General features: G+C 40.8%; 1 protein-coding gene across 6 annotated transcripts in view; it reads right to left on the reverse strand.

Moving 5' to 3' along the window:
• UTRN (utrophin) overlaps window positions 1–15,706 on the reverse strand; it is a 683,920-nt gene that overhangs the window by 81,053 nt on the left and 587,161 nt on the right. For all 6 annotated transcript variants that reach the window (XM_040429574.1, XM_040429571.1, XM_040429568.1 and 3 more), the window contains one exon: window positions 12,215–12,300. In XM_040429574.1, coding sequence (XP_040285508.1) covers window positions 12,215–12,300 — 86 coding nt within the window. The remainder of the gene's footprint in view (window positions 1–12,214; window positions 12,301–15,706) is intronic.

A 15,706-nucleotide genomic window follows, 5' to 3' on the forward strand; every position in this document is an offset into this window, starting at 1 on the left:
TTAAGGGAAAGAAGTGGAATGTTATGCAATGGCCAAGCCAATCACCTGACCTGAATCCGATTGAGCATGCATTTCACTTGCTGAAGACAAAACTGAAGGGAAAATACCCCAAGAACAAGCAGGAACTGAAGACATTTAGATAAAAAGAAGTGACGCACTGGATTGGTGCAAACAACGGGGGAGGTGCTCTCAGTAAAAAGGAATCACCCTTCCTTTAATAAAATATAAAATGTTAAAAAGATACTGGGCACTCTCTTAATAAAGGAACCTCACAGTTTATTGTAAAATATAACACATAAATAATTCATACACTACTATTTAAAACCATATAACATACAATCCGGATAATAAAACTAGATTCCTCAACCTCTTAATAATACTTAAAAACAAGACAGCCTCTGGATGTAGGGGATAAAAATCTTTAAATTACATGTCCATCCAACCTTTGGTTTGGATACAGTACAGATCGTTCTTTGGGGTATAAATTTTCTCCCAAAAAATCTCCACGAAACGGAATAGAAACACAGCTATTACTCACTGTTCAGCTGTGATACTGTGCTCCGCTGCTGTGCCGGTACTTTAAGTTCAGGGATATCGTGTGATGATCTCGTTCCCCTCTCTGTCTCTCAGGCGCCGCTTCGTAAATGGAAGAGCTGGCGTTTGAATAGATTTACAGACTCCTTTCTTCCGCGCTGTGTGGTTTGGTTTCATTTCACAAAACCTGGTGTGGATTTCGGAAACACCTACTTTTCCAAAAGATTAGTCTATGTTCTCCATATTTTATTTATTCGTATATACGTTCTTCTCTCATTCCTTTACACACCAGTAATTACCATACTACTTATAGAGTGACATATTGAATTTGCATTAAACAAGTTCCTATAATCTGAACAAGTTCAATGCGAACTGTCACCATTTATATATATATACTATCCACACCAGGTTTTGTGAAATGAAACCAAACCACACAGCAGATGATGGTAATTTAATTATCAAAGACTATATAAAGAAAGTGAGAAGGGGGATGCATTACCACTGAGGAAGGGGTGATAACAGACCCCGAAACGCGTTTGGTGCTAGGACCCCCCGATGGACATTGACTCTTCGTGCTGAAGTACTGCATATATTGGAACTAATCCTGTCTCACCGCAGACCCGACGCGCATTCCTTTAGGACTTGTTTCAAGAGTCTATTACGCTCATCTACATAGCAAGTCCAGCGCGGAAGAAAGAAGTCTGTAAATCTATTCAAACGCCGGCTCTTCCATTTACGGAGCGGCGCCTGAGAGACAGAGAGGGGAACGAGATCATCACACGATATCCCTGAACTTAAAGTACCGGCACAGCAGCGGAGCACAGTATCACAGCTGAACAGTGAGTAATAGCGGGACGCCGCACAAGCAAATCACTGTAGCATAAGCTGTGTTTCTATTCCATTTCGTGGAGATTTTTTTGGAGAAAATTTATACCCCAAAGAACGATCTGTACTTTATCCAAACCAAAGGTTGGATGGACATGTAATTTAAAGATTTTTATCGCCTACATCCAGAGGCTGTCTTGTTTTTAAGTATTATTAAGAGGTTGAGGAATCTAGTTTTATTATCCGGATTGTATGTTATATGGTTTTAAATAGTAGTGTATGAATTATTTATGTGTTATATTTTACAATAAACTGTGAGGTTCCTTTATTAAGAGAGTGCCCAGTATCTTTTTAACAGGAACTGAAGACAGTTGCAGTAGAGGCCCGGCAGAGCATCACCAGGGATGAAACCCAGCGTCTGGTGATGTCTATGTGTTCCAGACTTCAGACTGTAATTGACTGCAAAGGATTTTCAACCAAGTGTTAAAAAGTAGCAATATAAACAAAATAAACTGGGCACTCTCTGATATCTCGACCAATATTGAATTTATTAGATATATCTAGTATTACCCAATATGTGGGGTAAACCAGAAACAATAAAATATCGAATATCACATAAAATCGAGGACATCAACAATAAAATATCACAATAAAATCGATAACTTAATCGATAAAAACTAAATACTCGCTGAGTAAGCACAGAGCATATACTGATATTTAAACCATTAATAAAACAGCATACACAATAGCAGCAGTTACAGGTGTGGAGTGCAAGGCCTTTGAATTTAAAGAATCGATGTTGGATCAATTAAAAATGAAGAAAGAAGTCTTTATCCCATTTAAATTGCTTAGATTGAACAAGGTTAGTCACTGGGAGCTCAATTTCATATATAGCTTATATTTAGCTCTTCCCCAACCAACAATCCTAGCGGCGTCCCGCTATGTTGAAATCTCAGCGGCGTCCCGCTGAAACAGTTAGCTGTGTGTTCCCAACACACATACACCGGCATAAAAAAATCGAGCAGTCTTACCATTCGAAGAAGCAAGTGCCCGAAAGTTGCTCTGGACATTGGTCTATCAATAAAATCGACTGTAGTTTTTTGAGTTTCTTTCGTCCACACTGGCGGCTTGTTTGCACGTGGACTTCGATAGTTGTGCACGGTCTTTAATTCAACACGCTTTAAGTCACCTACTGTGCGGCAGACGGTATTAGATGGGCACTTCACTATAATCTTTCTTCGTCACACTTGGCTGGAGATCTTTTGGGGGATTTGAACCAGACGCGTTTCGGGGCTAACCACTGAGGGAGGGGTTATTCAATACCCCAAAAGATCTCCAGCCAAGTGTGACGAAGAAAGATTATAGTAAAGTGCCCATCTAATACCATCTGCTGCACAGTAGGTGACTTAAAGCGTGTTGAATTAAAGACCGTGCACAACTATCGAAGTCCACGTGCAAACAAGCCGCCAGTGTGGGAGTCTAGACTTTCGGGGACTCGCTTCTTCGAATGGTAAGACTGTTTGATTTTTTTTATGCCGGTGTATGTGTGTTGGGAACACACAGCTAACTGTTTCAGCGGGACGCCGCTGAGATTTCAACATAGCGGGACGCCGCTAGGATTGTTGGTTGGGGAAGAGCTTAATATAAGCTATATATGAAATTGAGCTCCCAGTGACTAACCTTGTTCAATCTAAGTGATTTAAATGGGATAAAGACTTCTTTCTTCATTTTTAATCGATCCAACATCGATTCTTTAAATTCAAAGGCCTTGCACTCCACACCTGTAACTGCTGCTATTGTGTATGCTGTTTTATTAATGGTTTAAATATCAGTATATGCACTGTGCTTACTCTTACTTTTTATCGATTAGGTTATCGATTTTATTGTGATATTTTTTTGTTGATGTCCTCGATTTTATGTGATATTCGATATTTTATTGTTTCTGGTTTACCCCACATATTGGGTAGTACTAGATATATCTAATAAATTCAGTATTGGTCGAGATATCAGAGAGTGCCCAGTTTATTTTGTTTATATTGCTACTTTATTGAGTAGATAGGGTGAATCTACTTTACTGAGAGCACCTCATTTGATCTCTGGTTCCTTTTGTGCATCACAATATTTTTATATATTTTTTATATAGTGTTAAAAAGTGAAAGTCTGATTTATGATTATTATGTCCCATTATTTTTGGCCCCTTAACAAGTGGGAGGCACATATGCAAACTGTTGTAATTCCTACACCGTTCACCTGATTTGGATGTAAATACCCTCAAATTAAAGCTGACAGTCTGCAGTTAAAGCACATCTTGGTCGTTTCCTTTTTAAATCCATTGTGGTGATGTATAGAGCCAAAAATGTCAGAATTGTGTCGATGTCCCAATATTTATGGACCTGACAGTATATTTCCTAATTTCCCTGGTTCTTTTCTGGCACTTTGTTTACATGCAATAAAAACCATCTCTGCCCCTCCCCCTGCTCTGCTAAGGGAGTGGATACAAGAGCTGCCCTGAGTGACATGTCTGCCTGCTGGGAGACTCTGCAGCATGTTGTAAGTGTAGAACTACAAGTCCCAGCTGTATAATGACACTGCTGATACAAACAGGATCTTTCCCCTACCTTCTTGTGCAATGCTCTCTCTAGTCCTTCAGCTCCTGTGCCCAGAATTGTCACTGCTGCAGATACCCAGTGTGTGCATCTGAAGGGGTTAAGAATCCTAGCAGAGAGAGCAGACGGCAGTGAAGGGGGCGTGGCCAGCACAGTGACATCTCGTTTACATGCTTGCAAACAACCTTTATCAGAGCAGGGAGAGAAGCTGACATCACAGGTCATGTGACCCTCAGTGAAATCTGAGAAACCAGCCACTGGAGATAAAGTGAGTTAATTGGAAAGCTGTTACATTTGCCCAGTTAGGAACATAGAAAGAACAAAAAAATAACATGGACAACCCCTTTAAGTGTCTACTAACTGCAGTATTAAGATGAAGAATCTACCATTTCCTTCAGCTGCAGAACAACTTGTGCTCTAAAGCTGAACAGAAGGCTGCACATCTAACCTACTATTTCAGATATAAAGAAGAGGTGGAATACATAAAAACAGGTACACAGAAATCACAATTGTGTAGCTGCTCTTGCTTTTTATTCCTGATCTTATGCCAGGTGCTAATGGACAAGAAACAATTTCTCAAAGGAGATTACCTTTCCACTAAACATGCTTCTTTAGACTGAGATTTAAGGCAGAGTATACACTGGTTTATTTTAGAAATAGGTCTAAAATTCTGTAATGATCAATAAATAATGTATTTTTACTATACATTTTTTTTTTTTTACAGAACTCTGAATCCATTGCATCATTGTGCATTACCCTAGTGTTACATGATACAATCATGGCCATCTGTAGCCATCATTAAGGGATGGTGATGACTTCATGCAGCTCTCCTGTCCAGGTTCTTGTTCTGCTTGCTTCCACCACTGTCCGGTTCTGCCCATTGTTCTGCTCGCTGTTACCATTCTCTTGCTGGGACCTCTGCTAGTGTTTCTTAAAAGACCAGTGTTCTCCAAAGCATTCCCATTCTTGCCAATGTCCATGCGTCACAGGTTTCTTAAGGACCTTTCTCCAGTGCCTGGATAAAAAAAAAAAGGTCCTCTTGGTTCCTAACCTTGTCTGCCTGCCCTGACCTTGTCTGTCTGACTAAGATTTCTGGCAATGACTTGGTGCCAGGAATTGGTCTCCTCAGTTCATCCACATGCCAGCCGTTGCTAACGAAGATTACTCTGGGGGTAGTGGTCCGAGGATTCCCTGTGTGAAAATTCATACCCTCTTGAGGGAGTTAAAGGGGTTTTCCCATTTCCATCTCAATCATCTCATTGATAAGATTAAAATATCTATCTAATCTGGTGGCCAGGGCAGTGGGAATTACAGAATGGGCACGACGGTGGCTCAGTGGTTAGCACTGGTTCCTTTCAGCGCTGGGGTCCTGGGTTCCAATCTGATCATGGACAACATCTGCATGGAGTTTGTATGTTCTCCCCGAGTTTGCGTGGGTTTCCTCCAGGTACTCCGGTTTCCTCCCACACTCCCAAAGACATACTGAGCCCCATTGGGGACAGCTTAATGAAAATGTCTGTAAAGCTCTGGGGAATATGTCAGCACTATATAAGTGCATAAAATAAATAAACAGCCATGTTACTCCCCTACACATGAATGTGAGCTAGACAAACCGCATAGCACAGCGAGTTATAAGAACAGTGCAAAATCTGTGAAGTTAGGTCGCAACCCAGTGCATCTACATCATCTCCAGTAGGCCTCATGCCAGAACTCAATAATATATACGGTAGGTCTTCAGTAAACTAATATACTCCCCCTAGTGCTGACTGCAGACATCCGGAATTGTAATGTTTGGCTCTTTGGGTGAATGGAAGCGGGGAATGCTACAAAACAAATTGGAGCTCTAATCCCCCATAAATATATCATGAAATTAATTATGACAGTTTTGGGTCTACCTAAAAGGAATCAGAATCACTCAATAATGTAGCTGTAAATTCTTAATATTGTATAATCTTTTTAATAAATCTTGTGGGAAACCTTCAAACAGATGTGGCCAAACTGCTTTAAAAGGCAGATGTCAGTAGGATCAACCCTATTAATCCAGTTATAGTGTTTTTGGAATTATGCACATTAGGGCTAATGTGCACCAAGGGCGTGCCATGGGCACTCAGTGCACTTTAGCTCCTCTGCTCTGCTTCCCTATACACTCCTCTCTCCATTTGATTGATAGGACCAGGTGTCCAGATGGAGGTTAGGTGCACTTAACCTCCCCCTTGGTGCACTTAAAGGGAATCTGTTACCAGCGATCTCTCTATACAACTGTTTTCATAGGCTTATAGCTGTAGTTTTTTCTTTTGTTGATCGGAGGCTCTGTTCCTAAGTTATGATAATTTTTCTTAATATGCAAATGAGGTATTTGGTTCAATCAAGGCATCACAGTTGCTCTTATAGCACCCAAGCTCCACTCATTTCTGTGGCCAGCCTCTCCCTGGCTGCTTTGATTAACAGGACCAGGCAGTGGCAAAGCAGCGAGGGAGGGGCTGGCCACAGAAATGAGTAGAGCTTGTGTGCAATAGGAGCAATGGTGATGCCTAATTGCACAAAAGCCTAATTTGCATATTAAGAAAAGTGCCAGGAGCAGAGCCTCGGGCCAAGTCTAATAAAAAAAATTACAATCATGTTTGTCATTTATTTCTTTGGGACTGCTTAATTTGTGCACACTGTCCTATGCATTCAAATAATGCACAAGGCTTATCTGCAATCCTATGTAATACCCCAGATAACGCATTATGCTACTGGTATAATGAGATGCGTCTAATGACATAATCTGATACCTCTGGCTGCTCTTCTACATAGGTTCGTGAACATTACGAAAAAGGAGAAATCACAAACTTCAAAGTATTTAGGCACAGCTTGTGCATGTAATGTCAGCCTATGGCTCACTATCTAGGCCAGCTTCTTTACGCATGGTGAAGGAAATGTCAGCGGTGCCAAGGAATCGAAAAAAGTCTGAATATTAGCATATTCTTCCTCATTCTGTACTGCGCCTCCAACTATTTTATAATTACAATACTGGAGCTGCTAAACAATGCTATTCTGACAGAAATACAATATAGTATGCAGTGAAATAAAACACTCTGAATACAAGATAGTATACAACACAATGAATACCATATAGTATACAATGAAATATAACACTATGAATACAATATAGTATACAACACGATGAATACAATGAAATGTAACACTATGAATACAATATAGTATACAATGAGATGTAACACCACAAATACAATATAGTATACAACACGATGAATACAATGAAATGTAACACTATGATTACAATATAGTATACAATGAGATGTAACACTATGAATACAATATAGTATACAATGTAATATAACACTATGAATACAATAAAGTAGACAATGAAATATAACACTATAAATACAATATAGTATACAATAAAATGTAACACTATGAATACAATTAAGCATACGATGAAATGTCATGTGACCCGCATGTGACTTTTTAAATTCTTCTGTGTAGACCAGAAGTCAGTCTCTCTAAGCACATTACAGCTTCAATGTGAGTCTCCTGGGAATGTGTAGAGAGAATGATTTTTGGTCCATACACAAGATGTTCTAGGATCGAGATGGTCATCAAAGCATGAATTAACTGGTGTAAGTGATGTAACTGGTGACCAGAATGGAGCTGATAATTTGACTTTAAAGCCCCAGTAAGGGAATGTACCACCCTGCACTACCTGTACCTGATGTTCCTTACAAAAGAATGCAAAGATAAAACTTTTTCCTTGAATGCTTCATTCTGAAACATTCAACGGGATTGGCCCACCAGGTGAATAGGTGATAAGTATCTGATTGGTGAGGGGCCAACAGCTGGAGACCCAAGAATGAATGAAATGATAGATGTACATTTTGCTGCTCTATTTTACTCTGTGGGACTGTCGAAGAGAAGCCAAAAAGCGCAACTATCTCTGACAGTGTGATAGAGATAAACGGAGTGGTGGAAGTCGGATCCCCAACTGATCAGATATTAATCACCTATGTATCTTGCCGACAGATACGTTTTTTTATAGTGTACCAACCCCTTTAATGATAATTGTTAATGACACAACCTGTAAAGACAATTGTAGCCGTTATGTCACTGCAAAATGTTCTTGGTGGTTACTTTCGAAAGCAATATATTTAAATGCACCACAATAGGTAGTTCCTGCAGTGAGAAATATTGCACACCAATGATAAGCATTCACTATCCAGCCACTTCAAAAGATGCCACAACCAGGACCCAAGCCTTTGCTGCGATTAAGAAAATTGAGAAAAACTGGAGGGGAGGAGACCATATTTCAAAAATGTCCTGTGCAGAATCACGATTTATTTTCAAATTCAACACACTTCTACCCGACGGCCTGAATGCCAATCTTTAACTATTTGGATTTTTGTAAACCCCAGGGTCGGGTGCCCCGGGCCGATGAGAAATTCTATGCTGTTCTATCAGCACTCTGATCTCCCCTTGGTCTGGGGCCCCCGCCCCATTTCTACTATCAACCATCTCTATTATCAACCAATCTACAGGGTGGGCCATTTATATGGATACACCTTAATAAAATGGGAATGGTTGGTGATATTAACTTCCTGTTTGTGGCACATTAGTATATGTGAGGGGGGGAAACTTTTCAAGATGGGTGGTGACCATGGCGGCCATTTTGAAGTCGGCCATTTTGAATCCAACTTTTATTTTTTTAATAGGAAGAGGGTCATGTGACACATCAAACTTATTGGGAATTTCACAAGAAAAACAATGGTCTGCTTGGTTTTAACGTAACTTTATTCTTTCATGAATTATTTACAAGTTTCTGACCACTTATAAAATGTGTTCAATGTGCTGCCCATTGTGTTGGGTTGTCAATGCAACCCTCTTCTCCCACTCTTCACACACTGATAGCAACACCGCAGGAGAAATGCTAGCACAGGCTTCCAGTATCCGTAGTTTCAGGTGCTGCACATCTCGTATCTTCACAGCATAGACAATTGCCTTCAGATGACCCCAAAGATAAAAGTCTAAGGGGGTCAGATCGGGAGACCTTGGGGGCCATTCAACTGGCCCACGATGACCAATCCACTTTCCAGGAAACTGTTCATCTAGGAATGCTCGGACCTGACACCCATAATGTGGTGGTGCACCATCTTGCTGGAAAAACTCAGGGAACGTGCCAGCTAGATGAACAGTTTCCTGGAAAGTGGATTGGTCTTCGTGGGCCAGTTGAATGGCCCCCAAGGTCTCCCGATCTTGACTCCCTTAGACTTTTATCTTTGGGGTCATCCGAAGGCAATTGTCTATGCTGTGAAGATACAAGATGTGCAGCACCTGAAACTACGGATACTGGAAGCCTGTGCTAGCATTTCTCCTGCGGTGTTGCTATCAGTGTGTGAAGAGTGGGAGAAGAGGGTTGCATTGACAATCCAACACAATGGGCAGCAAATTGAACACATTTTATAAGTGGTCAGAAACTTGTAAATAACTCATGAAAGAATAAAGTTACTTTAAAACCAAGCACACCATTGTTTTTCTTGTGAAATTCCCAATAAGTTTGATGTTTCACATGACCCTCTTCCTATTGAAAAAACTAAAGTTGGATTCAAAATGGCCGACTTCAAAATGGCCGCCATGGTCACCACCCATCTTGAAAAGTTTCCCCCCTCACATATACTAATGTGCCACAAACAGGAAGTTAATATCACCAACCATTCTCATTTTATTAAGGTGTATCCATATAAATCGCCCACCCTGTACTATCAACATATTCTCCCCTAGCAACAATAAACAGAGCATAATATAGTATTAACATAATATAGTATTCACCATATGCAATATTAACTACAGATACACTATATGCCATATAACTTCCAAGCTTCACATATAAGAAATCACCTTATTTTATTATGTCTAGCATTTGTATCCACTATGCCGTAATTTTTCCGTATAAAAGCTCCTTTATAAAACTTTATAAAATGTTATATGTATAAAACCTTTTGGGGTTACATACCTACTTTTTTATACTCATACTATCGTTTTTAGATATATTCATTTATTTATATTTTTTTACAATCCTCATATGTGCCTATACTGGACTTTACGACCCAGCTTAATGTTGTTGCCAATTAAAGGAAAAGTCTCAATAATTAAATCACAAATTAAACCCTCATCATGACTATATTATCAAAACCAGCCTTGAAAGACTGATTGTCAATTGTCTGATCAATCCAACCTAATTGGAGGGGGTGGTTAAAAAGGGCGCCACAGGCAATGGTGGGCTACCACTTAGGAAGGGGTCAGGTTAGACCCCGAAACGCGTCTGGTGTCTCTGTAAATGCCCGCCTGTCCAAAGAACTGAAAGGACAATACTTTAGGAAGCGCTTCTATTTATTACCTGCCCACAAATCCATCACAATCTCCCCAGCAGAATATAGAAGGATTACCACGTGACAAGCCGACTCCACATAGGACCACGTGGTATACCGAATCCACATAACACCACGTGGGACGCCGAGCGCTCTAAGTGCGCTGTACTCACACCGCACCACGTGGGACGCCAAACTTGCCTGCCGTGAATGAAGGCGCCAGTAAGGTAACAGCAGGCAGTGCAATATTTTCCTGTGGGACGCCACAGGAACAAACAATACTAAACACACTGCCTGCTACTGGATTTTCATAACCTTCTGAATTGTATTAACCCTTTGTGACATATTAGGACTATTGGAAATGTAACCGCGTCTCATCTACCCTTTGGCCAAACAGGACCATTTATTACTATTACTGACTATTATCAGTTATTTTGGCCATACCCTTGCGGTCACATTGACTATATACTTCCACTCACTACCTGTGAAGACCTTCAGAGTTTTTCTATTTTACTTTTTATATGTTCTAGATTTTTTTTGATATACGCATATTTTTTAACCTTAGGTATAAAGTAAATAGGGAGAATAAACCATTATTTATTTACACACCACTTGTCTGTCCTCTACTTGTTTACCAGATATAAGTGTGCCAGTCTACCAATAATACTTTCACCGATAATATAATATAGAAGGTAAAAGTGACAATATATTTCAGATATCAAGATTTATTGGCAGTGCTGTTCAAAGGAGGCACTAAACCCAGGAGATCATAAAACAAAAGACATGAGAACCCCTAGACTACAGTGCGGTCTGGATTTATAATAGTACATTTGAAATAAAATTAATAATTTAGAACTTTTTCAGCTTTACAACCACAATTACTAAATGTCTGCAAGACTATAAGTCTCCATTTGACACATCCTTGGATCACAATGGCAGATATTGTAGAATTCATGAATTGTCCTCTAAATATGATTTGACTTGTTTCATTGCTATAAGTTATAAAAATTGAGCTGGAACACATTCATATATCAAGTAATATATTTTTTAGACTATAAAATGCACCTCCACAAAAAAAAGTGGGGGGAAAATGGCAGTGCGTCTTATAGTCCAAATGCTAATGACCACTTCCATTATGGAAGCATTCATTAGTATACAGGAGGCAGGGAGTGGTGAGGGAAGCACTGCACTGGCTGTACTCACCCTCCCTGGTTTTCTTCGGGGCCTGCTCTGCACTGTGTCCTGACTGCGTACAGCATCAGAACATAGTGCATGTAGGCGCATGCTAGGACCTGACGCTATGCGTCATCAGATCACAGTGCACCATGGGCCGGAAGAAGTGGTGCGGTGCAGGTAGGTCTGGTTATGCAGAGTGGCAACGCCATCCGGAGCAATCGAGATAAGTGTATTGTTATTATTTTTTTTAATGTCTGATCTGAGGTCTGAAGAGGGTCTGATCTGAGGCTAAAGGGGGTCTGATCTGAGGCTAAAGGGGGTCTGATCTGCGGCTGATGGTGGCTGGGGGATTTGATGAGGATCTAATCTGCGGCTGATGGGAGTCTGATCTGAGGCTGACAGAGGATGGGGGAGTCTGAAAGGGGTCTGATCTGAGGCTGATGGGGGTCTGATCTGAGGCTGATGGAGCACAGGGCTCTGATTTGGGGTCTGATGAAGAATGGGGGTCTGATTTGGGGTTTGATGCTAATTGGGCATCTGATCTGAAGTCTAATGAAAAATATATATTTTTTTCCCTCTTCTAAAACCTAGGTGCGTCTTAAAGTCCAAAAAATATGGTATATCACACACCTATGCTGTATAGTATTTGTAGTATAAGAATACTCAAGTAAATAAACTTTGCCATATATTGGATTAAAGTAATATACTTACATTTGTATTTGTCTTCTAATAAACCCTTAGACAGGGATATAAGACCAATTTTCAGAGACTGCACTCGGATTTTCCCAGTCCGACCCCTGTGAACAATACAATATCAGTCTATAAGTTTCATTCACATCTTGAACGGTTTCATAACTTTTTGTTATAAATGAGCTCTTAAAGTGTTGTCCTTACACTTAATCATGATAACATTAACAGGGGTCCTGTGCCCCCTCCATATGAATGTGGGTTGGTTGAGAATGTACTCTACAGCTCCATTTATCTCTATGGGAATGCCAGCAAGCTTGCTGAGTGGATAGGTTTTTCCTTGTGTGATTCTAATGCTTTGTTAAGCACTGTAAAGGGGTTCTCCAGGCCTGTACCTAAAAATTCTCTTTCAGCTAACCCATACTCTGAGCACTACTTGCCCTTTTGCCACTCCACCGATTCTGCGATCCCAGTTGGGATCACATGACTGCTCGACTGACTGCAGGCTTTTCCTCTGAAGCTGTCACCAGATGTGCTCACCTCTTCAGCTTTATAATGTAGATGTAGCTGAAAAGGCAGAAAGAAGAGCACATCTCATCGCAACATCAGAGGAAGAGCCTGCTGCCATTTGGGGTTGGGGGTCATGTGATCCCAGCCAAGATCATGGAATCAGCAGAAAGTACTGCTCAAAGTGTCTTCTCTACTACAGAGGGTTTTAGGTTCAGACCCAGAGAGCCACTTTAAGTACTGTAAGTCAAATCCATCTGATGTCTCTCCAGTCAATGCATGATGTCCCACAAACTTCATAATCTCCCCTTCTGTATTTCTCTAGATGAATTTTTCTGGGGAAAATAAAGTTTTGCAACATTTACAAAGAGCCTAAAGACAGATGAAGAAGATGCCACTTTCTGACAATAAGATATATTACATAGTTTAATATAAATGTATACCTGATGTAGTCAAGCAAAACTGGAATGATTGGTACACTTTAAAGTATCCTATGGACTATGATGTTGTTTTCATATCTATTGTGTGAAGTGATGACTTTCACATTGTGCATACTGTATGTACTGATACCTATGGAGGCAGCAACTCTGGCAACCGAGCGATGTGGTCTATGGTGCTGCAATTAACATAATACATTTTCAAATTACGTATATCCCACCTTCTGTAATAAAACTGCGAGTGGAAGTGATTAAAGGGTTTCTACCACCAGAAATACTGTTATGTAGCGGACTGATATAGCGATGCGCTAATGTCAGCACTACATAACAGTATGTTTCTAACATTAGTCCCTGCAGCCGTTTTTGTTAAAAAAGCACTTTTACAGATATGCTAATGAGCCTCTAGGTGCTATGTGGGCGTCATTAGCACCTAGAGGGCTCCGTCCACTAACCATTTCAGCCGCCCATCGCGTCCCTCCAGCCCGCCCCGTTCCTGTTGATTAACGTGAAACTTCTCAGTATCTCGTACCAATTCCCGCGCCTGTGCCGTGCGGGAGAATACAGAAGCGCACGGCGCAGGGGCGGGAATTGGTACGAGATACTGAGAAGTTTCACGTCAATCAACAGGAGCGGGGCGGGCTGGAGGGACGCGATGGGCGGCTGAAATGGTTAGTGGACGGAGCCCTCTAGGTGCTAATGACGCCCACATAGCACCTAGAGGCTCATTAGCATATCTATAAAAGTGCTTTTTTAACAAAAACGGCTGCAGGGACTAATGTTAGAAACATACTGGTATGTAGTGCTGACATTAGCGCATCGCTATATCAGTCAGCTACATAACAGTATTTCTGGTGGTAGAAACCCTTTAAAATCCATCCACAGGATTGCTTACACAGCATTAAACTTGAAAGTGTTTCTGTGGATGTCCTGCAGAATTGTAAATGAAGCTCTAGGCTATAAAGTCTGTAAGGAATGTGTCAGATCACTGTTCACACAGGGAGATTCCCTGCCCTGAAGTAATGAATTAGATGTCGGCACCGGCGATGCCTTCACCCGCTGAATGAGATATACTCAATCATCTGCACAGTTACTTGTGTCTTTATGTCTCATGGTCCCTATTACTTGTGAATACATTGAGATAACTGTTGCAGATTCACATTTATATAACTGCACAGATTTATTCTGGCCTACTGCATTTTGGGGCAAAGGGGGCTTTTATTAGTCATTGCTGAGTATACAAATTTACTGCTATTTAACCATCTTGCAGATGGCTCAATTTAAAGGAAATCTGTCACCAGCGACTTCCCTATCCAGGCATAGACACATAGCTGTAGTTCACCTGATTAAAATGCTGTTTAATTTTTGTTGATCCGAGGCTCCGTTCCTGAGTTATGACACTTTTTCTTAATATGCATATTAGGCCTTTGGTGCAATGAGGGTGTCATTGTTGCTCTTGTTGCACCCAAACTCCACTCCTTTCTATGACCAATCTCTCCCTGGCTGCTTTGCCACTGTCTCACCCTATCAATAAAAACAGTGAGGGAGGAGCTGGCCACAGAAAGGAGTGGACTTGAGTGCAACAAGAGCAACGGTTATGCCTTCATTGCACCACAAGCCTAATTTGCATATAAAGAAAAAGTGTCAAAACTTGGGAATGGAGCCTCAGATCAACAAAAGAAAAACAACTTTTTTAATTTGTTTTAATTTTATTATTGATTGATACATAACATCAGGGTACGCAGACCCTGAAACATTATCACTGAGAAATGGGATATACAGAATCCAAAACAAAGTCACTTACAACTGGGGTGCGCAGACCCCAAAACAGTGTCACTTACAAAAGAGGTCTGTTGACCTCGGAACAATGTCACATATTAATGGGGTACACTTCAGCACATCAATAGAGCACCAATAGAGTCAAAAGTCAGCTTAAAAACCAAGTGAAAAAAGGAAAAGAAAAAGACATGAATTGCAAGATTTCCCCCCCCCCCCTCCCACACACACACACACACACACAGATAGTCGTGCCATTGCTCATCCAATTACCCACTAAGGGGCATCCTTTTCAGGGGTCTCTCTACCCACATCTAATATCAATATCCTGTGGGAGCAGCCAGATTCCCCCTCATCTGCTGCACCAGATACCACTCTGTCAAAGAGAAAGGATGCATTATATGTTGTATTTCTGAGTCGGACATACAGTACAGACCAAAAGTTTGGACACACCTTCTCATTCAAAGAGTTTTCTTTGTTTTCATGACTATGAAGGCATCAAAACTATGAGTTAACACATGTGGAATTATATACATAACAAACAAGTGTGAAACAACTGAAAATATGTCATATTCTAGGTTCTTCAAAGTAGCCACCTTTTGCTTTGATTACTGCTTTGCACACTCTTGGCATTCTCTTGATGAGCTTCAAGAGGTAGTCCCCTGAAATGGTCTTCCAACAGTCTTGAAGGAGTTCCTAGAGATGCTTAGCACTTGTTGGCCCTTTTGCCTTCACTCTGCGGTCCAGCTCACCCCAAACCATCTCGATTGGGTTCAGGTCCGGTGACTGTGGAGGCCAG

Source organism: Bufo bufo, chromosome 4, assembly GCF_905171765.1.
Source record: "Bufo bufo chromosome 4, aBufBuf1.1, whole genome shotgun sequence".
Lineage (NCBI taxonomy): Eukaryota > Metazoa > Chordata > Amphibia > Anura > Bufonidae > Bufo > Bufo bufo.